The sequence below is a fragment of the Triplophysa dalaica genome, chromosome 1 (genome assembly GCF_015846415.1).
Source record: "Triplophysa dalaica isolate WHDGS20190420 chromosome 1, ASM1584641v1, whole genome shotgun sequence".
Classification (NCBI taxonomy): domain Eukaryota; kingdom Metazoa; phylum Chordata; class Actinopteri; order Cypriniformes; family Nemacheilidae; genus Triplophysa; species Triplophysa dalaica.
Window position 1 is genome coordinate 2599432 of NC_079542.1, and position 25089 is coordinate 2624520.

General features: G+C 37.4%; 1 protein-coding gene across 5 annotated transcripts in view; it reads left to right on the plus strand.

The window, feature by feature from the left end:
- Window positions 1-1791: 1791 nt before the first annotated feature.
- Window positions 1792-25089, plus strand: part of camk2d1 (calcium/calmodulin-dependent protein kinase (CaM kinase) II delta 1) — a 47126-nt gene continuing 23828 nt past the window's right edge. For 3 of the 5 annotated variants that reach the window (XM_056757681.1, XM_056757655.1, XM_056757686.1), the window contains exons 1-4: window positions 1793-2089; window positions 2810-2904; window positions 20287-20346; window positions 23663-23717. In XM_056757681.1, the coding sequence (XP_056613659.1) occupies window positions 2028-2089; window positions 2810-2904; window positions 20287-20346; window positions 23663-23717 (272 nt within the window). In that variant the 5' untranslated portion in view covers window positions 1793-2027. Of the gene's footprint in view, window positions 2090-2809; window positions 2905-20286; window positions 20347-23662; window positions 23718-25089 lie in introns of all 5 variants that reach the window. The other 2 variants (XM_056757663.1, XM_056757671.1) reach the window with 1 other exon arrangement.

The following is a 25089-nucleotide window of genomic DNA, read 5'->3' on the forward strand; positions in this document are numbered from 1 at the left end:
GTTCAGATTAAGTTTTAAACAACACAAAACTAATAATTGTTCATGCATTAGAAAAAGTAAAAAAAAAGAAATATAGTTGTGTGTAGTATTTATTTTGTATAGTCATTGTGTACGTCTGATTGGATGTTTTACGCACTAATAAAGCGGTTACGTAAACTGGACATAAATAAAATCCTATAAAGAAGTGGATGGAGGGAGACAGATTTATTTCTGAAGCGGGATGGAGCTTTTAGTCATTAGCCTACTGTAGCATGCTTCTCTGTTACAAACTAAAGCCGCTCTGTGAGTAAAGAGTGACGTTGCTTTCAGCCAATAGAAGATCCTGCTTTTATTGTGTTTATGTGTGTTATTTTTCTCATTGGGTGGTAAGACAGACGTCGGGCTCAGCCCTTCCTTACCAATGCCTAGAGCCGGCCCTGAGCTAAATGTGCTGAGCTGACCAGCCAAACCTTGAGCCCCTGATAATTACAAATACAAAAAATATGTTTTCTTCCATAACTATAATACTAGTTTCCTTTTTGGCTGACATCCCTTAGGTCATGTGAAACTGTTGCGAAACTTTGTTTACTTCAGAATGAGTATGTTGAGTTTGGCCCTGCAGGCTCCTCGAGGGGCCCAGATAGACCATCTCACTGAAACGGATGCGGCCATCTTAGATCTCACGTGCACAGACAGATTAAAAAAAATGGGCTTCATTTGACTGACAGCTCGTAAAAATAAAAGCTCGTGAAAATTCTTCTTCATATAGTCAAAATGGTATTTGTGTTGAAATTTTGTATTGTTTTTTTTCCCAGCAGGGGGAAAATTTGAAGATCTGATTGGTGATTATATTTAATGAATCTTTTGGGACTGATAATACTCATTGTGTCATTCATTTGTAAACAATCTTTATGGTTCTAGCATTGCTTTTAAGGCAGTGGTGTATGGAGCGGATTTGCAGGCGATTAGTGGTTTAAGAAGATCATTGGTTACATCCAGCTAACTCAAGGTGACAGTGCACCAGGATAAGCTCGCTGTATGATGGCTCATTTTGGTCTAGATTTACAACACAGTCTTTTCCCACATCCTGTTTTCATCCATTATAAAAACATCCACAAAGATTCATAAATCCGAATATGTGTGTTTGTGCCGCCAGGTGGAGCTGTTGCACTGATAACAACGGCCGCTGTGTGAAGCAGGAAGAGACTCGAGCGATCTGAGGTGCGTTTGAAAGATTCGATTCACTCCAGCGAATCGGCTCGGTGTTCGATTCAATGAACGTCTCGTTCCTATATATCCGCGCGCGGCGTTTTACGTTTTTTAGTCCAGAAGTGAAATTGAAATATTACATTTTTTAATGTATACTGAATCGGAAAGCGAATGACTAAAATACTGTAGAAGCTACTATACTAACTCTAGTTCAAGTCCTAGATTGAATCTTAACGTAGTTAATTTTGAAGTGAACTACAACTACAGCTAATCATTCCACCATTCTAACTAATACACGGCATACCACGGCTGCCACAATATTATCTCAGTAAATACTCAAGTATACTACAGTATTTCTTCATTTGGGGTGTACAGCAGACTCAAATCTGGATGAATTGATGCATTGCAGTGATTTAGTTAAATTATAATACGTTTAACACTTTTTACGTCATTCTTTTATTTGTGCTGTTTGGTATAACTTCGCAATAATTCTCAAACACGCAGGTAAGAATAAATTCTTATGATGAGGTTTCAAACTTTTGGTAGTTGACAGGCCCGTAGAAGACGGTCGCATCGTTCAAAGGAACCGGTTCAGGGGAACGATTCATTCGCGAATCGGACATCGCGGATGATAAGAGGTGCGGCGCATCAACTTCACATATTGGTAGTGTGAAAACAGCACCAGTCACCATCTCACACCTGCAGAAGGATTTTCAGCGACAGATCTGCGCGTTTTCTTTTCTTTATCCAGTGGATTGGTTTACTTCCAGCGCGCGCCGGGGACATACAGAAGAAGATTTGACTTTTGCGCTCAGATTGTTTGATTTCCGTCTGTCAGCATGGCTTCAACAACCTGCACCAGGTTCACCGACGAATATCAGCTGTATGAAGAACTCGGAAAGTAAGTGTCATTCGCAAACGCACACTTTCACAACAGCGCGTTTTGTGCGTCAGTTCTGTTGAAGCGCGCTGTTATCTCACCTGTAGTGAAAGTACCTGCGGTCGGTCGGTCGGTCGGTCGGGCGGTCGGGCGGCGTCTTTCATGTTATATAGCGCACTGAAACATTGTGACACAACGCTGTTTATTTCGTTTCCTTTCTGCGTTTTTTTCCCTGCGGAAATGATGGCATTCCCCCACTTCAACCCTGTTGTTTATTTTCGGAATAGTTTTGTGGCGTGTCTGGACTGGAGCCATTCCGTCTCAGCCTCCGTAGCGATCAGAGCAATTGACAACTTTCTGGTTTTCTTTTAGGAGAGTTTCCCTGCAAAAAAACGATTTAAACTCTACTGGGTTCCATTATGTCGCGATGAACAATCAGATGTTTTCCATTAAACCATTTGAAGATTCTTGAGTGTTTCGGGTCTCACTCCAGTAGGTTCTCGTACAGAGAACACGTCAAGAATCACCAGCAGACACCCACAGATAGTTTCCATTAAAACCAATTCCCATTCTGACCATTAAATCCAATAGAATTTCTCTGATGGTTTCTATTGTTTTGTTAATTCAGCAGCTTTTCTAGCGCAGGGGGAAATGCATATTATTTGAAATGCTTCTTTCTCGCAAACGCATTCAAAAAAACCCACAACAGCCGATGCTCAAATCTTTCTCTCTGTTTTCCAGGGGAGCTTTTTCTGTGGTGAGAAGATGCATGAAAATCTCCAGTGGTCAGGAATACGCGGCCAAAATCATCAACACCAAGAAACTGTCTGCGAGGGGTGAGCTCACAGTGTTCAATACACCACATGCCAAAAAAATCCTGCCAGAAGATAGTTTCTGTTTCACCTTGTATGTGTTTTTAATGCTTATCATTAGTGGTTTTCATTTAGACACTGTGCTGTATTGTGCGCACATTCTTTGCATTGCTTCAGGTCACACCCACAAAACCACAGTTTGTAGCCTACTTTCCCACTACAACTGTACTCTGTCATGTAAGGTAATGTTACTCCCTTTCATTCTAAAGTCCCGATCCATCATGAGAAGCCGTTGAAATGATATTCTGATCATATTCTTTTTAAGATTATTTTGCAAATATTTCACCGCGCATGTAACCTCAGACTCTAGTTCTGCGTGTTCATTTCCGCGTGTTCATTTCTGGCTGAGCTTTCACAAACAGCTGTTTTCTAAGTGTGAGCGTGGGTTGGATCTGGTGTGTCTGGATTGACTCGTACTGAGTCTTTAAAAGATGGTGGGCGAGTGAAAGAGATGAGAGAGAGAGAGAGAGAGACCAGGCTATTGTGTGAGGCAACGAGGGCCATAGACATATACACATAGATGCCTCATTTGTGTCCGTGTCTTTGTTTTGCTTGTGGTTGTTTGGCAGTGATGAACAGAAAGGGTGACTAATAACAATGATTTATGTGAAAAGATCACCAAAATATGTGTGTGTTTATACATGTGTGTGTTGAATGCGTGTCACATGGCGAGGGAGCCCGAGAGAAGGTCACGTCTGGAAAGGGATTCCCTCTCTGCTCTCTTCACACTCCGAGGTGTTAAAGGAGCTCTGATTGTGAATCTCTCACCGCAGGGAGTTATCCGAAGCGTACGGTTGGGTTGATTTTCTTTCATCGATCTCTTCCTTTATTGTCGCAGCACAGGTAGAAGTCAACATAGACTGAACCACTGCTAAGGGTTTGAAGAAACTGCGCTGTGCTGCTTTCATTTCCTTAATCCTGATTAGGCTTTGACGCTCTAAATCCAGAGCGATTGAAAGGTGGAGAGAGACCGAGAGGAAACGCCAAGCGACTGTAGAGAAGCATGAATGAAAAACTGTGTTTTCATCAAACAAGATGCAGAGGGATTTTAAAGTGGAATATTATGTGTGGCTTTTTTGTTTTGGGTGTAATGTACTCTTTTGGCAAAAGAAATCCTGCAGTTGAAATCAAATGCATATTTTAGTACCAAAATTAAATAGTTACTGAGGACAAACACAGCGTTAAAGGTCAAAATCTCAATCTTGTTACATGTTTGTATGAAAAAGATGCTTTTGGTTCTTGACCACAACAAGGTTATAGACCCAGTGAACTCATGTAACCACATTTACTCTATCACATTACATTTTAAATCTAATCTATTTCAATAGGTGGTCTGATTTGACTAAGAACGCCCAAATGTATACGCAAGTAAGGTCGTGTACCTGTCAGTACAATTGAAGAGAAACCTGAGGATTAAGTGTTGTCAACGTTAAAAATGACCATTTATTCTTTTTATTGGTAAAATATCTGCCTAACCCAGTGACAAACATGAAGGGTGACTAATAATGTTTTAAAACATCATAAAAAAATGAAAACATTCATGAATGATAAAAATGATGAATTATGGAGATGTGAAATCTATATCTGTTTTTTGTTCATACAGTGGAAGTCAATGGGTTGAATGAAATGTAATGCACTATTCCTTTATGAAAAATCAAGTTTTCTTGATTTACAGTCTATACTTGTGACTCAAATGACATACTGTACACTATGCACTTAAGCTATGCACTATGCACTCAACCATGTAGTGTATGACTTTAAGAAGAGAAGTATCGTCCCAAATGGAAAACTTAACCGTTTTAATATGCTAACCAGAAGAATATCGATTTCCCAGACGAGCGCAAATTACATCAATCGCACACCACAATGTTTGTGAATAAAAATCAATTTGTACATTGTACTTTAATGTAGTTTTCATCGGCTTTGCCCAGCGTAACTTTAGTCATCATCAGATCCAAGCATTGTCACTCTGCAGGAGAGTTTTGCTCGAGCAGCTTCCGCTGGATTGTAAAAGATGGAAAACAAAAACAAGGGCCGTGGAGAAAACCACCAATATCAGCTTCATTCTTAAACGCATGTTTGAAAAGCATAAATGTTGAATAAAACTGAAAGCTGTAATTCATGTAAATCCGGAAATATGAATTAATGGCCACTTCTCAGGACTCTTCAGTTGAAGGACAGTCTGTGCCTGGATCTCTCAGATACTGGCCCTTTATTTTCAAAATGAAGACAGATGGATGGCGCAGGTGGTCTTTATTAGACGATATGAACTGAATATTCAAATTTTTATATATCAAACCACTAGAGACCTACAGTAGCCCTCGAGACGACATTTCTAATCGCTTAAATACCCGAGTGGGCGTCTTTGTAAGACGATTTCAAGTCAGATGAACAACAATGAATGAACCTCTTTGTGCAAGAATTAAATAAAATATGGATCGAGTTGCTTTTAAAGGTTTTAGTTCATTTGAAGGGATTCATTATTTGAATATTAAATGTCATCAGATTGTTATAAACTCTTTTGAAAAAGATTATGGTTATTATTGAATTCTTGAATATGATTGGTTGAGACGTTCCCAAAGAGGTTTTTTGTACTGTATTCCATGTTTATAAAGTAGTGTTGTTTGGTGACGCATTACAGATGCATCTTTCTGAATTGCTTGCAAAGTTTCAAATGAATGTAATGAATGCAAATAAAGTGTCTCGAGGGAGATTTGTTACTATTATATATAGAAAAGCTGCCTTTAGTTTAAAGTTTACATGATGTTACTGAAAGTGATGACCGATGTAGATCTCGATGAGGAAATGGTTGTGCTTCTTCATTCAAACTTGCAGATCGTTTGCTGTCATCTATAAAACATCAGGGCAGCGTTGTTGCTTTTATGAATAATTTATTCCCATCAGTTTGTTTAAAGATAGACTTCAATGATCTGATAGACCTTTCCCACAAAAGAAAAGCTTCAATTTGTATTTTAGCCCGGAAACTTTATGATCTGTGTGTATTGACATCAATTGCGACTTAATCTCATCTGTCAGACTATGTGAATAATGGATGAAGTGTGTGTGCTACCATCAGCAAGACCAGAGGGTGAACGAGAGTGTAAAATGGTTTAAAATACATTTTGTTCTTTCGTTGAATCTGGCATTTCCAGATTACTGTTATGAGTATAAAATATAAAAATTAATAAAAGTTTATAGAACATTTCAATTATTGTTCAATGTAAATTAATACATGTAAATATTTATATTTGGTATGTGTATGTTTGTGTTTATAAATACAAAATGATAATGCACAGTACATAGACGTGGCCTATATTACGTAAACACAGACTTTTATTCTGGATGTGATTAATTGCTTGACACCCCTAACAGCGCAACTTTATGCATCTGACACTCGCTTGTCAAGCCGAAGAAGATTTCATCTTGCTTCCTCTTCGTCAATCGCCGTCTCGTTTCGTAAGGCTGCGTCCTTGTGTCCTCTTGACGTATCATCCTATGAAGGATGCGGTTTGCGGAGGATACTCAATTTAGGATTAAACGAGACGACCTTCGTAAGACATACTGGAAGAAAAAACACGAAGTACCATGTTGCACTCGCAGACCTGTCAAATTAATTTAAAAGTTGGTTACTTTCTATCCTGAACAATGGAAAAAGAGTAGCATTTTTTGCCTTACGTTAAAACATTTAAAAATCACTAAAGATTGAAAACCTATTTACTGCTTATGCCTGTTCAGAAAAACGTGACACAAATTATAAACTGTTCACATTTAAACATCACATATTTGATTTAATGTGCAGCTGCTGCCGTTTATTCAAATTACAGACGTTGGCGGACGCAAAGAATTGTTGGTTATCTCTAGCAACAAAGGATACTTTTTAGTGTTTTACTGTCAATACTCTCATAGGTCGGACAGTTTTAATTCTGCGCGTTAAACCAACAAAAAGCGATGCGCACATTGTTGTGCACATTCACATTGGCGCCTTTTAGTCACGGGGTGTTAAAAGTAAGAGATAAGCCGGATGTTGACAAGCCTTAAATGGATTTTAGGAATGGAAGTATGGATCCTCTCTAGTATACATTATATACTGTAGTGTGGATCAATTTAATCAAAACACCTCTTGCAAACAGAGTATGTAAGAATACACAGTATTGACAACGACACATGACTCATTTTTCTTAAATGATACGGATGTAGAAACACTTTTAAATTCCTCATAATTCTGTGGTATTTTTTCAGCATGTAGTTGTGCGATCCATTGCTCAATAATATACACTTTATAGATCTTATCATGTGATCATAAAATCACACACACACACACACACACACACACACAGACTCTGACGTAATCGTGATAAACTCACCCGAGAGAAAACTTCAGCCTGCACGTGTATACAGTTCAATACATTATGTTGTGAAAACCTTTGATCGTCTTGAGAATTCTCCAGTTATATCAAACAAACGTTGCACACATGTTTGCGTTGGTTATACTACCCAACGACCACGTAAGCAGTCTGGAATGAAGTATATTAACAGAGAAATGATGTCTGAAACTAAGTGTTTGAACTCTTGAGTGTCCTGAGCTACGAGAGAGCAATAGAAATGTTCTTTGTTTTAAAACCCAGTTTTTCTCAATGATGGAAGCAGATTTTTCATACATATTTATTATGTTTTTTTTTCTGGTATCTCTTCCCACACTTTCTCCCACCTCTGTGTTTCAGTGTCAGCCGTCAGTTTCTATCGCTTCCTTTTCTTGCTTCGGACAAGCTGCTTTGTAAGTGGGAGTTGTAGTCCCTGAGGAATCTTGCCAATGGACCGGAGGAAGCGTGTGTGTGTGTGCGTGTGTCCATGTGTGTGTTTGTGTTATGTAACCCTCAACTCTTCATTCACATAGATTTTGTGCTGCTGTTGGTTCTGTGATTCGATTTTGCTCTCTTAATTCAGATTTATTTTTAGGCGCATTTAAACATTTCTTTAGCAATCTGCCTGCTTTCAGATTCAGTTTTGTGTGACTTGTTCCTTCTCTTTTCTCAAATTAATCTAAAAAAACCTTTTCGTCCAAATGGTTCCATGAAGAACCTTAAACATCCGAAGAACCTTTCTGTTTCACAAAACAGAAATAATTGTGTGAATAATGTTCCTTAATCTTTATTCACTCAGATCGCAAGTTCATCGAAAAATCTTTAGTTTACACAGCGGCCACCTGGGTGGTGTTATGCCCTGCTTACATCACATCACCTTATGAAAATGGTTTAAAACTATAGTAAACTGATAAGCCAAAGAATTCGTTAACATAATTCATGAGGCATAAAATACCAACATAACATTAAATGATTCATTTTATTTACTACTGTAACCTAAGAGCGGTCGTTGTTTGTAAATTTATGTTTGTTTTGCTAAAAAAACATCAACTAATGCTAATTTAAGCTTGAAACATAAATGTACATTTTTACAGCAACTAATGAGTTAGGCACAATAAGACTGGTACACTTTTTCCATACCTAAAAGCCTGTATTTTCAAAGAACTTCGATGGGGTCGTCGCCTCCAAGTTATAACCTGTAAATAGTTGAAGTTTGTACAGATGTTATTTTTTCCTTGTAAAATGTGCTTTTACCTTAGTTGAGTTTATTTATTATACGCTGTGGTGATCAGTAGAGTTAATATATTCTTTTCCGGCTATTATTACCAGGCAAACGAAGAGCAGCGGGTCTTGTCCGCTATAACCGGCTGAGAAACAGACTTTACATAGTAAAATAGGCCTTTATGTTTGTTTTCTTATCAATAACATGTGAATAAAATTTAATTTTTCCTTATCTTAACAGTTTAAATAAGGAGAACACAATTCCTTTAATGAGTGTTTTGGGGCTGTCCTTTGTTTGATGAACATTACAAACAGAGATCTTTATTTTGCTGCTGCCCCTCTAAGAGCGCTCTATACAGATAAATGGATTTAATATACAGTGACACGTCCGTTTTGTTTCCCAGCTGTTAACGTTCATAAACTTTTACATGGACCCTTGCTAAAAAGGGAATTTTGACGTAATCTTGTGTTTATTTGTCCGTTTCAAAGTAAGAAATTAGTTGTCGTTGCTGTTTTGTACTTAAGCCGGAGAAAAGTTTAAATTCAGCAGGGTATTGATTTCCTTTCGCTTTATCATCAATGGCAGTAAATAAGCCTCTTACACCCGTGCGTATTACATTTACCTCAAGTCATTTAGCAGACGCTTTTATCCAAACCGACTTACAAAGTAGGGGAAAACAATACAGGCAATGTCGCTGCATTTTGGATCATCTGAAGAGGTCTGGTTGTACAAGCTGGAAGACCAGCCAGTAGAGCAATGCAATAGTCAAATCTAGACTGGACAAGGGCCTGGACAAGAACTTGCGTAGACTAATTCTCCTAATATTGTAGAAGACGAATCTACAGGACCGGGTGGTGCTGGCCACATGATCCGTGATCATCAATTACCACACCCAGGTTTCTGGCAGTTCTGGAAGGAGTAATAGTTGATGAATCTATTTGGATGGAAAGGTCGTGCGGAGTCTTCAGGTCGGCCGGGATCACGAGCAGTTCATTTTTTACAAGGTTCAGCTGCAGGTGATGGTCCTTCATCCAGAGGGAAATGTCCTTCAGCCATGCTAAGATGCGCGCTGAAGCCGTCGGATCATTAGGCTGACAGGTGGAGTTGTGTGTCATCCGCATAGCAGTGATAGGAACAGCTATGTTTCCGAATTACAGAACCTAGCAATGTTGTAGAAGAGCAATGGTCCAAGAACTGAGCCCTGGGGTACCCCTGTACTGAGATGCTGGGACTCAGACACCTCACCTCTCCATGATACTCTGATTGACCTATCCATGAGATAAGCCTCGACCGTAGTGCCATTCCAGAGACACCCATAGTCTTGAGGGTCGACAGGACGATGCAGGGGTTGGCCGTGTCGAAGCGACAGATAGATCCAGGAGGATGAGTGCAGATGATTAAGTGGCCGCCCTTGCCAGTCTCAGGGCTTCGATGACTGAGAGCATTGCATTCTCGGTGGAATAACCGCTCTTGAACATAGACTAGGTGTTGTCCAAGAGGTTGTTCTGTTTGAGAAATGAGGAGAGCTGGTCAGCTACCACACACTCAAGGGTTTTTGCAATGAAGGGGAGGAGAGATACTGATCTGTAGCAGTGCAGGATCAAGAGTGGGTTTCTTCAGTAGCTGGGTTATCTCTTCCAGACGGCGAAGTGGGGCGAGGGCACTGATAGATAAGCGGCAAGCGCATTGCTGTAGGAGGGTAGATGAAATGGAGTGATTTGTTATTTTTATTTAAAATGAACTGTCCATGTTAGAGTTCGGACATTTCTCCATTCAGTTCTGGTTTTCCTGGTTCATGTGCATGCTTCAGCAGTCTAAGGCCAACCCCAAATGCTCCCATTGGTGAAGACTCTTGGTGATGCCCATCCCAGACAGAACCGATGAACATCCCACCCTTCTGTAACCCGTGGTTTGTTTGTACGTTTCAGAGTCAGTGAGCAATGGACTTTTGTTAATATAATGTTAATGCACGATAATTTAATTGTTATTAATAAACACAATAATATGTTAACTTGCCCAGGGCTGAAACAAACAGTTATACAGGATATAATATTAGTGTGGTATGAGTATTTAACTACAATTATAAGCTTGAAGTAATATTATGATAAAAATAAGATAAAAAATTACGTCTTTACTAACTTAATTTAAATAAATTAATATTTGTTTTTTTATGAACGTGAGAATATGATTTTTATTGCACAAACCTTTTCTGGTTCAGGGAATATAACTGTGTAAATGACTCCTATCAAGCAAAATGACAGCAGAGGTTGTGTTTTGTTTGATGGACGGAGAGTTCATGATGTGCTGTGAATCCCTGCAGACATGATTAAATCCGTCTGAACATCTCTGTGTGTTTTGAGATTTCTCAGAAGCTCAAGAGGACATTTACCAGCTCCCTCGTGTTGTGTGATTCTCGTAGACGGGTTAGATTTTTTTGTCATTTTTACTTCTTGTCTGTTACCTTCCAACTCAATAATATGGAACGCTTGCATAACCTGCTTGAGGGTTTGTGTCTATAGGCCAGCTACAGATGACGAAACCATTGTAAAATCACTGTAACAACAGCAACATTTTGTCTGTTAAATGATGTGGTTCATGATTATTCTTTGTGCAAATGTTGTGTAGTGAATTATATTGTGCTTATGTTGAACCTTCAATGGATGGATTTACTACGGTGGCCGTTAGGTGAAAATCAAAACAACAAATTGTAAAACAAGTAACCTATCCAAAATGCTAAAAAATATACAAAATCAAAATTACAAATCTGAGAATTTAAAATCAAATCTAAAAACGAAATAACAAACCTAAAAAGAGTGAATAAATTAAAATCACAATTTTAACCTGAGCTTTTGTTGTTTAAGAGGGAATCGTATTCACGCGAACGTGAACATCATGAAAGTGTCAGAACTGAAAACGTCCTTGTTACTGAGATAACATCTGTTCTTGACAGCAGGCCGAGCGAACACCAGGTTCTGGAATGCACCTATCTATGACATTGAAAGGTTGAACAACACCTCTACAGAAATATAACAACGACTACTACTGTAGCCCCGCCCACGGGTTCACGCGTAGAGCTGTCGCGGTAACCGCTGTATTGTACTACCGCGCTACTGACAAGCCAACCGCAGGGACAGGAACGCAACCGCAGAAACCGCGGCAACCACCTTTTTTTGAGTATGGCATCAGGGTATGCTGTTCTTTTTTTACACCTTTGCATTCTGCAATGAATGTTTAATAAATCAGTGATGAATACAAGAGTGTCACGTGTATCACTGTCCCGCCAACTGTTAGTATGGGGTGTTTTTAAAGATGGACGCAATGGCAGGCGCTCTCGTCCCAAAACCTAATGTAACGTCGCCAGTTTGAGAATACTTTGGGTTTGAACCGAATGTTAAGGGAGAGCCAGACAATTTAGATGAGCCGATATGCAAAATTTGCAGAAGAAAGGTGCTTGTAACACGCGGCAATACGTCGAATTTGAGGTCTCATCTCACGGACAACCTCCGCATCAGCGTCCGTACCAAGGAGAGTTCGCGCAGATAACGAGCTCACGTGCTAATAGACTCTAACACAAATCCACATTCCTGGGCGCAAAAACCAGGGCAGATTTCCGATGCTCGCAAATGTGTATTTGTGGGGCCAGCACACCATCAGAAAGAGTTTTCAGTGCCGCCGGAAAAATTGTTACAGCTATGCGTTCGTCCCTGAAACCACATAATGTTAATATGTTAGTTTTTCTAGCACGAAACAAAGACAAGATAACCCAGGATTAAATCACATTCCTTGACGCTCAAGTGAGTGAAGTCCTATTTATTTAGTTTTTATTATTGATTTGCTGTATTTTCATTTACACTGTTTTCATGTGATACTCGAGTTCTTTCGTTTTTCAGATTGAATGCATGCTATTGTTATAGCGTATTGCTGTGTTCGGCATTTAGCATTGGACAAAAAACTTTTTATAACCCGTCTCTCTTTCATTTAAAAAGTTAATGATCAAGTGAAGATATAGCCTATATATTATCTTTTTATTTGCTGTATTTTGATTTAAACTGTTTTTATGTGATAGGCTAAATTAGTTTTTTCGTTTTTCAGATTCAAGGCATGGTTCGTGGTGTTCTGTTCTGCATTTAACAATATAAAAAAAATATAATCTGTCTCTCTGTCATTTAAAATATATATATATATATATATATACTTCAATGTAACAACTAATCAATAAATATTTAAATTCACTAAAATAATGATAAATCACTCAAAAAATGTGGGTGCGGTAATACCGTCGACCGCACTATTGTGCCAGCCATATTTACCGCAAGCCAAATTTCCCAACCGCGACAGGACTATTCACGCGTGACAATTCTGAAGTAACACATGTGGCGCGGAACCAGATAGAGCGTGCAATAAATAAGCATGCCGTTAAAAAAAATATTTTGCCATCCTTGGTTGGCAAAGAATACAGTCGCTGCATTACCTTCCTTCGGATTCCGATATAAAGTTTTTAAATTTAAAGATGTTCCAGCTCATGTGGGGAGCGTTTGCTCGTTTAATTTCTCAGAGGATTCCTTCGTGAACAAAGCACAGATCGACACTGAATTTGTGGAGAGACTAAAATTAAAAGCAGTGCTGTGCCGTCAATATTGGATCTGATAGTAATGGTGCAGCAATCTTATGTGATAAAACATTTTTGTACTATGTGTCACTATTGCTTTGTTAGAGATCGCTTGATGTCCCCGGAGCACTATTGGCACCTCTAGTCATCTGTAATACTTGCAGAGGTTGTCTGTGATCTTAAGCATGTGCGAATAACTTCTCTGTGATTTGGTGGCCTCATATATCATTTTTCAAGTTTTTATCCAACGTCTGCGAATAATGGAGGCTGTTTTGAAGTGTTTTGGTATAATATCAGGTGCTGGGTGATATCCATAAGTTACCGGGAGTTTGTTTATTTATCATGGAAACTCTTGTAACATTTGAGACCCGCGATCGCGGTGATTTTTTTTTGTTTTTGTTCGGTTCACGATCATAGGTCTCAAATGCTGACAGGTACGGTCATATATCATTAAACGCAATACAACTATAGGCTATACAAACTATACGCAAAGCCTTGCCATCACATCCGGGAAATAAGTCAGTAAATTTGAGTAAAATCATCCCGGTCGATTGTGTCACATGAGATACTGATGTGGGGAAGTCATTTATAAATCACAGGAGGTCTACACATGATACTAATGCCCTGCGAAAACTGTGAAGGGTGACAATGTGTAACCTAACGTTACGTCTCGAAGCAAATTCACAGAAAGCTCCAACTACGCAAACTGTTATCCAATCAAAGCAGTGGGCGTTTAATTATAAAGTCTTCAATGCAGCACGCCCATTAAAACCGAGCGTTTGCAGAGCTGGACTCAAAACCTGGGTACTTATTGAATAGTACTTATTGAGTAGTACTTATTGATTTTGAGGTTTTTGAATGTAAAAATCACGCGAACGTCATAACTAGACCTCATACAACAGTATAAAAGAATAAACAAGGCCAGTTCATGAGACCTTTAAAGCACAACAACAATTCCACACTCAAAAAGTAAAAAAACACCCAAACAAGTAAAACTGGAAAATATAAGTACTTTGTTAGAATTAAATAGTTTAGTTTTTTTATTTCGTTTTCAGTTTTGCATTTTGTTGTTTTGTTTTGCACCTTACAGCCACGTTTATATAGAGAGACAGACCGCCTTTATACAACACCTGCGCAGAAATGTAATGCAAAACTGTTGTAGTCTTGTTAGCTTGTGCCTGTTATAAAAATGTGTAATTATGTCTGAACTAGTCGGTGCATGGTAAAGAAATGAGCAATTATAAGCAATAAGATTTAATAATAAGGAACAAATCATGTGGCTTCATTGTTTGGTAAATGGTTGTGATTAGTATAAATCTAGTTAGTTTCAAAGTTACTTTGGGAGACTGTGCATTGGAATCAATGCAGCGTTTTGTTTGTGGAGATTATTGAACGATTGAAGTTGAAGATATATGTTAGAGTCTTCTGTTATCGGCACATCATTCTTGGGAAATGATGTCTTATAGCCTTGAAATGAAGTCCTTGTTCCTTATGCAAAGGCGTGATGCAAATACCGTGGCTGATGTGCAGTTTACGTGAATGGAAATCTGAACTTTGAATATAAGGTCCAAGAACAGAAATGACCAACAGAGTTTGCCCTTGTTGGATTATGAGCTCTTGTGCATGTCCAAGAGGAAGATCATGGCCTTTCTTAAACCATGCTTTGTAAAGGATCTTAGGAATGATGTCATCGTACATTTTGGAAATCCTGTAAGCATTGAACATTTTTACTCTCGTAGCTTGAAAAAGTATATCCACCATCAACCAAACCTGCAGATGTTCACCCCGGACTCAACACGCACCCATGAGCGAGTTCAGAATGAAAGGAATGTCTGCTCGCTCTTCATCAACCTGTCAGTGCTTGGAAAGAAACAGAAATCTCTATGAAGTTTAACGAAAGCGGGTCGAGGGCCAACCGGATTCAAGCGAATCCTACTCAACAAATTTCCACACTGTTGCTATGGAGACTGCAGTAGGTTGCTTTGGGGGTTTAGATGACGTAATCCAAGATTACACCCCAAACATACACGCTGTTGGCTTTACACAGAGCTTTTATTCTGAAAGTCTGAGCATAAATGTCACAAACGTCATTATGAACCTGGAGAATTGTTTTCAGCCCACACATGAAGAACGTCCGTTTCCTCAAAGAAAAATCACCTTTAGAAGTATTTTAGAGTGCAATTTTCATTTTCTTTACATTGGAAAAATGCATATAAAATAAGCATTTACATGATATTTTTTTATATTGTATAAATGATGTACGATAAAAGTAATGCATATACATGAAATGCATATAGGTCTAAATTAAGTTATAAACAAAAAATAAATAAATAAATAAATAACATCATAAATAATGAAGTGTATATTGGTTTTGTTGTTTCCACTTGTTTTTAGCTCAATCGTCTTGTCTAACAGCAATGTTGTGCAGTTCTCATCTGAGCAGTAAATGTTATCCAGCTATTCAAATGAATGTGTGTGGTGTAAAACAATGTGGGGTCTGAGTCCTGCATTCATTTGCGTAGGCCTGGAGTTATCAGATGCTCATTTGCATATGCAGACGCGGGGGCGGTCGCCAAAAATAGACGAGTAAAAAAATAATCATAAACACATAAACAAACGTCAGATATTTGAATGATGGAGTGAGTGAGTGAGCGGACGGAGAAACTGAAGGAACATTTGTGGAAACATAAACCAAAAAAATGAAATGAGTTGTCAAACCTGCAGCCTTTAATTTACATAAAGATACCGCAATACGGCTTGGGCGATATATCGCGATTCGCACTCTGTATACCTGTCTGGGGCGATTCTGAAATCGCAAAGGTAATGTGTCTTATGTGATCTGTGCACGAAACCATAAATACACATGCACACTTTAATATGTGATTTGTGTAAGAATGTTCTCATTGCAAATGTTTTGGAAGAATGTTGAATTTGTTGAACCGGGTTCCCCGATGTTTAGGTGCGTTTTTTTTTTATTTTAAATGTTTGCAGAAATAATCAATCATGTTTTCTCAAGCTGTTGTTGGTCAGGCTGTAAGACTGAAACTGATATATTCTCTGACCGTTATGTTGGGACCCATAATGCATGATGTCTGTATGATCCATTTGTACAGTATACATGTTATGTTTATTGGTAAATTTCTCTCTTGTTTAATAAAATAAATATACAAATAACTGTCCTAAAATATATATGAAAATACATTTCAGTTGTTTTTAAAAATGACGTTGCGAAGACATTAAGATATAATTTCATCACAGACATAGATTTTTTTTTCAGCTCACTGTTGGGAAACTTAGAAAACTGATTACTGAACAAAATGCGCAGTTTTTATAATCTGAACGGATTTGTTGTGCTTTGAGTCACGTCCAATTTTTGCTTGATGAATGAAACTGTGTTGACTTAAATATATTTCTTAAATGATAATATTTTAAAGAAGCACTGCGGAGATTTTCGCGGCATCTAGTGGTGAGGTTGTGAATAGCAACAAACGGCTCACTCCACCTCGCCCTTGGCACAGAACAAAGATGTTGTCGCATTTTCGCTTCTTTACCGAAGAAGATAACATATTTACAAAACGCACAGTTTGTCTGCTTAGGGCTACTGTAGAAACAACATGGCGACTTCTATGCAAGGGGACCCGCAGTGTATGTAGGCAGAAATAGCTCATTGTAAAATAATAAAATCAAAACGCTCATTTAAGTAAGGTCTTTACACACCTCTGAACACAGTTATGTATATATTTTTTGCATTTCTATCAATTGATCCTCCTAAAAGTTACATGCTAGGCCTTTAAAAGACATCTTCACCCAAAAGAAAAACACTTTCTTAATAGATCCCATTTAAATATGCAATTTAATGAAGAAAGGTTTAGTATCATCATACTGTTTTATTCAGACTTTATAAATGTCTTTTTGTTTTGTTCTGTCTTCCTGAGCTCTGCTTTGGCCTCTTTTTGCACTAATTTGCTTGTTATGCAAACGCTGTACCTGCCAGAGCTGGACTCGACAGCAGGCCACTATTGAGCAGTGTTTACTTCTGTTTGTCTGATATTTGAATGAATGAAATGAGAGAGAGAGAATAATAATATCTGCATATGATCTTCAGTGATGTCCGTGTCAGATAGAACCGCTGTGACCCAGAAACTAAATGACTGCTATCAGTTTTATTATTCGCGTAATCTCCTCAATCCTCATGAAACCGTATCATTGAATATGTGTGTCAGCCGAAGAAACTTCACTTTCCTGAAGTTTAGTGTGTGTGACTCACAGGAACCTCAGAGGTGACTCGCAAGCTTTGTTCAGGTGTAGCGGTTTCACTACTATAACACACACCTACACGCGCACGCAAACACACACATAAAATGTTCATATATATACACTCCAAGCCTCTGGGCATGTTTGACTCATCCACTAAGGAAAAAGTTCAATGTTCAAAGCGTCTCCCAGCAAACGTGATAAAGTAACTTGATAAAAAATGTGACCCATGACCACAAAAGCAGTCATAAGTAGCACAAGAACTTTTTTTGTAATAGCCAAAAATATAATGAAAATTATCGATTTTTCTTATATGCCAAAAAATCTTATATTAAGTAAAGATCATGTTCCTTAAATATATTTTAGAAGTTTCCTACCGTAAATATATCAAAACTATTTTTGTGAGTATTATGTTATGTTAAGAGCTTGATTTAGACCACTTTAAAGGCCATTTTCTCAATATTTGTTTCACCCTTTGATTCCTATAGTTTTAAATAATTGTATCTCGGCCCTATATTGTCCCGTCCTTACAAACCTTACATCAATGACAAGCTTATTTATTCAGCTTTCAGATTTAGTAAAAATCTAAATTGCGAAAAATCACATACAGTTTATATTTTCAGTAGTTGGTGCAGGTTTATTATTTAGTGTATACACTAACAAAGATTGTTTTTGGCACTGACATACCCAAGTGTTTGTCCAAAATGTGTCAAGGTTTCAATCTGAAAAAAAAACACTTTGCATAAACAAGGATTTGCAAGTTCCCAGCATGCATTGCAGCCTGTTCAATTTGGGGGTTAGGGAGCAGTTCACTTACAGAATGAAAATTGTCATCATTTCGACCTTTTTCAAACCTATGGGACTTTCTTTCCCCTGCAGAACACAAAAGATATTTTGAAGAATGTTGTTAACAGACCCTTTATTCGCTTGCATTGGTTACAACACAATGGGGGCTGTGCTGTTGTTACCAACATTTTTCAAAATATATTCTATTGTGTTCTGCAGAAAAAAGAAAGTCATACAGGTTTGAAATGACGTGAGAGTGCGTAAATTATGACAGTATTTTCATTTTAAAGTTGAACTACACCTTTAATATTATTAAAAGTATGTTTTCGTGTTTGCTGGCTTTATGAATACTGTCGTTGCTCTTAGAACTAATGATTTTATCTTTTAAGTTGGATGAGAACTCCAAAAAGTGCTTGTCGCAGTTTGCCTGTATTTGCAGTAACTTTTTTCAAACTTCAGTACTCGAATGCATTCAAGGTTATGAATCTCTCTCTTAACCACTTTTTTCACATTTTAAATTTATTTTGCAGAATTTCACATCATCGAGACAGTATCGTGGAAGAGTTTTCATCTGAATATCACTGTCGATGGATAGTTTACTTGATTTGATAACTTTGGAAATAGCTGGCCTATATCTCTCATTCTGTGTGTGTGTCTGTCAGATGGGACCTGACTGAACTGGGTCAACGCAACACTTAAAATATGCAAAAAAAACTAGTTTTGAATGGAAAACTCTCCATCTGGGACATTTGATGGAGAATGTGGAATATTTCTTAACTTTTCTGATCATTATTAGGATAATCGACAAAAGTCATCCTGGTCCAGAATGAAACTTAAAGAGATGAAAAGGAAAATTTCAGTCATCATTTATTCACCGTCAGATTGTTCCAAACTTGAATAAATGTATTTGTTCTACCGAACACAAAGGAGAATATTTGTAAGAATGTCAATAATCAAACAGATCTAATTTTTGCTAACTGACATTCCAAATATCCTCCTTTAATATTTATACAAGTTTGGAACAACCTGCAGGCGAGTAAATAATGACATAATATTAATTTTTTGGGTGAACTGTACCTTTAAATGATTTTTACATGCTGATATTAATAAATTTACTTACAACTCATATTAATAAATAGTCACGACATAATGATTGCTTTCTTCACACATAAAGAATGCAAAGTGTGTATAATGCTCTGTTTTTAAATATATTTAGATGTAATTTAAATTGATTTTATCACCGTAATTCACTATCGTATCACATATTCCATTCACAATATCTTGCAAGCTGCATTTTTCTTTCTCATTGTGCGTCTCATAGCAGTAAAGAAGCGTCAGGTTAAACTGTCCAAACTCCAAGTTGTGTATGAAAGAAGTTCTATCTTTCCGTCTCTTGAGAAACAAATTGATTGTGTATAAAAGTCAGCATTGATGTGCATTTTCATATTGATCCGAACTTTCTTTGCTTTAAGTGACATGACGTTTTGTCTTCGTTTGATTATATTTTCACCCAGTCGAGTTTAAACAAACTTCTGAAAGAATCATTTTGACACAATCCATTGAAATCCCTTTTCAGCAAATCAATATTTACAATTAAGATACGACCGTTTATCAGCACCCGAGCGTCTCTGAACATGAGTTTGTCTCTGGATTATGAGTTTTCTTCTCTTTGTTGTTTACAAGAACATGTTTGTTTTAGAACATTTCTCGACTGGTGTATTTTGTTTTTGTTTTTCAGTGGATTGAATAGCTACAACTTCAACCTTTTTCAAAGTTCTCTTAAAGCTGCAATATTTAATGTCACATCGCTGTCTAAAACAATAGTTTACAGGTTACTTAACTTATTTTTATTTGAGTACATTTTTATTATAAATTGTACCTGATTATTACTATTATTAGCTTTATTATTAGATTATTATCTTATAACTAGCTATTATTATATTACTGTTGTGAATTGGGGTAACATGTTTTGTTTTTTTCTAAAAAAATACAGATGGCAGCTTTAAGAAGTCAACAGTCAAAAAATTCAATGCATAAAAGTGTATTTTGGAACATAGTGTATCACATAATTTGTCATTTACAAATTAACTCAAACTTTTTTTCTTACTTTCTAGATCACCAAAAGCTGGAACGAGAGGCCCGAATTTGTCGTCTTCTCAAGCATACAAACATCGGTGGGTTCTGGTGCACACACAGAAATCATTTATGTCATAAAACTCACGGTTTCATACAGTCAAACCAAAAATGATTCAGACACCAGAAATATTTTTTTACAGTTTTTTCAGTGGGTGCAGGACACTATAGTACATTTATGTAAGTGAGGATTTCAAAATAGGTGAACTGTGAAATATAACCATGGGCCACGCTAGCCATTGAGACGAGATGCATGAACAAAAGATGTATGGATTATATGTAACATGCAATAACTCTGCTACTAGATTTATTTACGCTCTTCACTGAGCTTGTCTATATTGGTTGGTTGGTTCTTGTCACATGACCTGCGGTGCACGTGCGGCATTCTGAAAAGTTGAACTGCCAGCCTCCACCCGAACTGCAGCATCCTTTACAACTTTCAAAAAACAGCTCAAAACACACCTGTTCTACGTTTATTTGACTAAACAATCACTGTCTGTCTATTAATGTTTTTAATGTTGTTCATTCTCTTCTTTGCTTACTCCAGCTTTGATCCTCCTAGTATCATGGCCTTGTAAACTAACAGTACTGTTTAGTGTGTTGACACAATTCTTATATGCTCTACTACTTGTAAGTCGCTTTGGATAAATGCTCCTGTCAAATGAATAAGTTAACTATTTTCATTTTGATGTGGGGCCAACGCGCCTAGAAAAATGAGCGTGCCGCACTTCATGCACGTTGTGACCGCATCGCTCCATATGTGAGCGCGGTTGCCATGCGTTCTCGTTTAAAATAACAAATTTGCGCGCGCATTAGACGCAAAGTGTGCACACCACAGACTGAGCCATATTGAGCAGGGCAATTCCAGCGTTATGGACGTGACATAAAAATGCTCGGAGAATGAATTTGTTACGATTATATTGAACCATCTGTTTATATTTTACTGAACCCTTGTTGATAGTCTAAACATCAGAAAAGTCAGTCTATGAAAAAAGTAAAATTAAGAAAAGGGAAATAAACATGTGTTATGGATGTGACAAAAAAGGACGCAGTGTTTGGGAGACGATAAACTTTGTAGGATTTCTGTAAAATAAAAAGCACAATCCTGAAGCAATAATGCACATTGAATGGAGAACTGATGCTTCTTTATGGAACATCAAATAGTTTCTTCATATTCATTTTCATGTGTCCATTTATGAGGAATATGTAGTGTTATGGATGTGACAATCCTGAAAAAGCTCTTACCTGACTATGAAAAATCATGCAGTAAAAATAAAACCAATGCTTTACAAATTTGAAGAGAGATCTTACATGGGTATTTCAACCACCAAATGTTCAAATCTGTGCCGTTACCATAGTAAAAACTGCTGGGAAAAAACTACATTTTGTGTGATTTATGTAAATGTGACCTCTGACTGTTGAGGTGGTTAAAGCTAAAATTGTCCGAGCTCTTCTGCCCACACTCATCCACCTCCGAGCCAGCTGCAGGATTACACACGTGGGTGTTTTCTCTTGCTGTAATTATGGACCTAACACAAAGCTACAGATAAAGTGAAATATTTACACCCCCGTATGTTCGTTTTCTTACACAGGATCACTCTAAAGTCATTGAAATGAACACGGGAACATGTTTTGTTTTGAGATCTTACATTAGATGGTTTTAGCCGTAACGAACGCTGACCGCTGTGAAATTTTTTGCCATTGATAATTGCGTTTGCTATCGTTTATAACGAATGACAATGACTTTAATTTCCGTATTAGAATTTGTGGCCACACTTCTATCATAACAGCATCCGTTACTCATAACACGAAACCCAATGGCTTTCCTAAACTAAACCGAAGGCTTACTTCTCCAAAGCAGCCGTCGGCTGGAAAGCCGTTCTCTCTCGGTTGCTATGGCAACATGTTCAGGCAACCGACCGTATCATCGATGAGAGAAGATGCCCGAGATATTCATGCGGAGGGATTCCTCCACAGTCTCTCTTCTGACGTGCAATCCATCCGTATTTATTAATAAGAAGGTCAAGCTGACACTTTCTTTAGGAGAGATTATCTCAGGAATCATTTAATTAAACATCATTTGATTCAAATTAAGAAGTCGACACGATCAATCCTGCATCAAGAGATTTTCCTTCACCGTTCTTGGTTATTATTTCAAACCTCTTTTTTGAGAGTATACATTAACTGTAGTTTACCCATGGTACACATGGTATTTGTAGTAAAACTATGTCTATACTATAATGAGGTTTCAAGGCTTGGGAAGAAATGAACAATAAAAAAAAAAAAATGAAACCTTTTTGTGGCATGACGAAATACTAATAAATCATGTAATCATAACAAATCATTTATAAAGATGTTCAGTTATAATGTGAGGCTTGATTTTATTGTTTTTCTGATGTTATATTTAATAAAAGAGTTAGAAAGGGCGGCGTGTCTTTTAGTTATTATAGTTTTACTTTGTTTTATTAATATTTTAAATTGGCTTTATTCTTAGATTTTTTTTTTCTTTGTAGTTAGTTTTAGCAATTTCTGTGTACAATTTTTTACAATTTATTCTTTCATTTTCAATGTTGCTATGTAAGATTAATTAATTTTTAGTTTTTGTTTATTATTATCATTTTACTGCTTTAAACTTTTTGTCTATTTTTGAGGCAACATTTCCATTTTTCCTTGTTCAGTTGTTCCAACTTGTTTAAGTTCAATAATTTATTTGACTTCAATGAATAGGAACGTTTTTAAAGTTACAATTTTACTCAACTAAAATGACCTCGCTGCGCAAACTGCGTGTCCTCTTTATACAGTCATAAAGTGAGGCAGGTCTGATCTTTTCTGGGCTTTTCTTTGACCTTGTTCATATTTGTTTACTACATGATTTGCAGCACAGAGCAGCTAGAGTCACTTGACGAAAATAAAACATTTGTTGGAATCAGGATGCTCATCTTCATGTCTATCAGCAATGAACGATTGCATCATCTATCAGCCCGACCATAATGTTGTGTTTGCGTAACGTAGTGTTTACATTGCGTTTAGGTTGTGTTTTTTTGTATGCCTCTCATGTGATTTAAAAAGGTTTTATACTTTACACACAAAGACATCAGAATCTGATCACAGATAAATGATCACAGATACATAGTTCATCCGTGTGAAATGAGATGCTGTGAGTGTCGAGTGATGTGTCCTCATTCTGCTGTAATAATAAAGCGCCGGGACAATGAAAGAAACCAGAAGCAGAATAATTGAAATTTGTGGAGTATATGAGTTTCTCCGTCTGTGTAAACTCACTCGCTCTCTCATTCTAATGATGGTGTCATGCAATTTAATCTCTCTCTCTTTCTCTCTCTCACTTTCTCTCCACAGTAAGGCTCCATGACAGCATATCAGAGGAGGGCGTTCACTACCTCGTCTTTGATTTGTGAGTAATTTTGTGTGCGTTACAAACGCTGTGACCATTAATGAGAGCTTCTGCGTCATAATGAGACTGAACCTGATCCGCAGATATTAGCTGTGTATTGAATCGTTCTTCATCATCTTGCCTTCGCTCTTTCTACATTTTCACTTGGAAGATTCTTTCATAACATGTAATTCAATTTTCAACAGATTAATGTGAACTCTTATTGATATCAAACCATAGTTTAGAAGTGGGACAAATGTTGAAAGTATATGAGGAATAAATATAACATATATTTCTGATCAAAAATATATGTTATATGATGGTTGGTGACTGTTGAATTAATGTCTCGAAAAACAGAATCCAGTATTTTTTTTACTTTGAATGACTTGCATCAAAGTCACAGTTGTGTCTCCGTTTGACAGTGACATTCAAAAGCGTTTCTCCAAAACATAGCGTAGTTCTTTTATCTTTGTGTGAGATGCGGCTGTCATTTCCAAGCATTTTCAACCAGCCGTCTCTGTCTGCTGTCTACAAGCGTTTCAAGTACACTATCGTAACTCAAACCATACATTTTAAGTGACTGAAAACAAATGCATTTTATTGTGCAGCGGCTTGAGAGATGTGTTTGCATGTTGCTTGGCTACCAGCTAATAAATATTCGATTTCAACTTGATACATACTTTTCGAAACAGAATAAAAATGAAGTTGACATTTCAGTCACCCGTATCAACCAATTAGAAAAATTACAGCAGAACTTTGTTGCAATGCATTCTGGGATTGCTGTATCGGTACGTTATGTGCTTTTTCCATTATTGTGTACTTCATTCTCACCCTGTGCGTGCTGTGTGTAGATGTGTGCATGCGTGCGTTCAACCTGAATCATCCTGTTTTAAAGTCCCAGTGAAATAAAAAATGACAATAACTTTTTCAAGAAATATTGCAGCGTTTATAGTAAAAAGGTTTCTGATGTGTGTCATTCTCTTTTTAAAATTTGCTGCCCTTATAATCTTCACTTAAAATCTGAAAATTAACTTCCTTCCTGTAATATTTTATTACATATTTTAGACGACTTGGGCGGAGCATCCATTAACTCCTCCCCTTCAACTTTCAGTCTGCTGCCAGTTCCATTTCTAAATGCAACGGCTGTTTTTACACATCCAATCAAATTGAAGAGAAAGGCGAAAGCCACACCCACTAGATTTCTCATTCGAAAATCAATTTCACTCGGAAATGGGCTAAAATACGGAAGTAAAAGCAATCGCACGTTCCGGTTTACTGGGACTTTAAACAAGCGGTATTATTCCGTCACACATTGAGACACTACAGTGATAATCTGAAAGAGGCCGAGGTTGATCTCCACCATTTTTCTAACACTATAAAACACAAAAAAGTA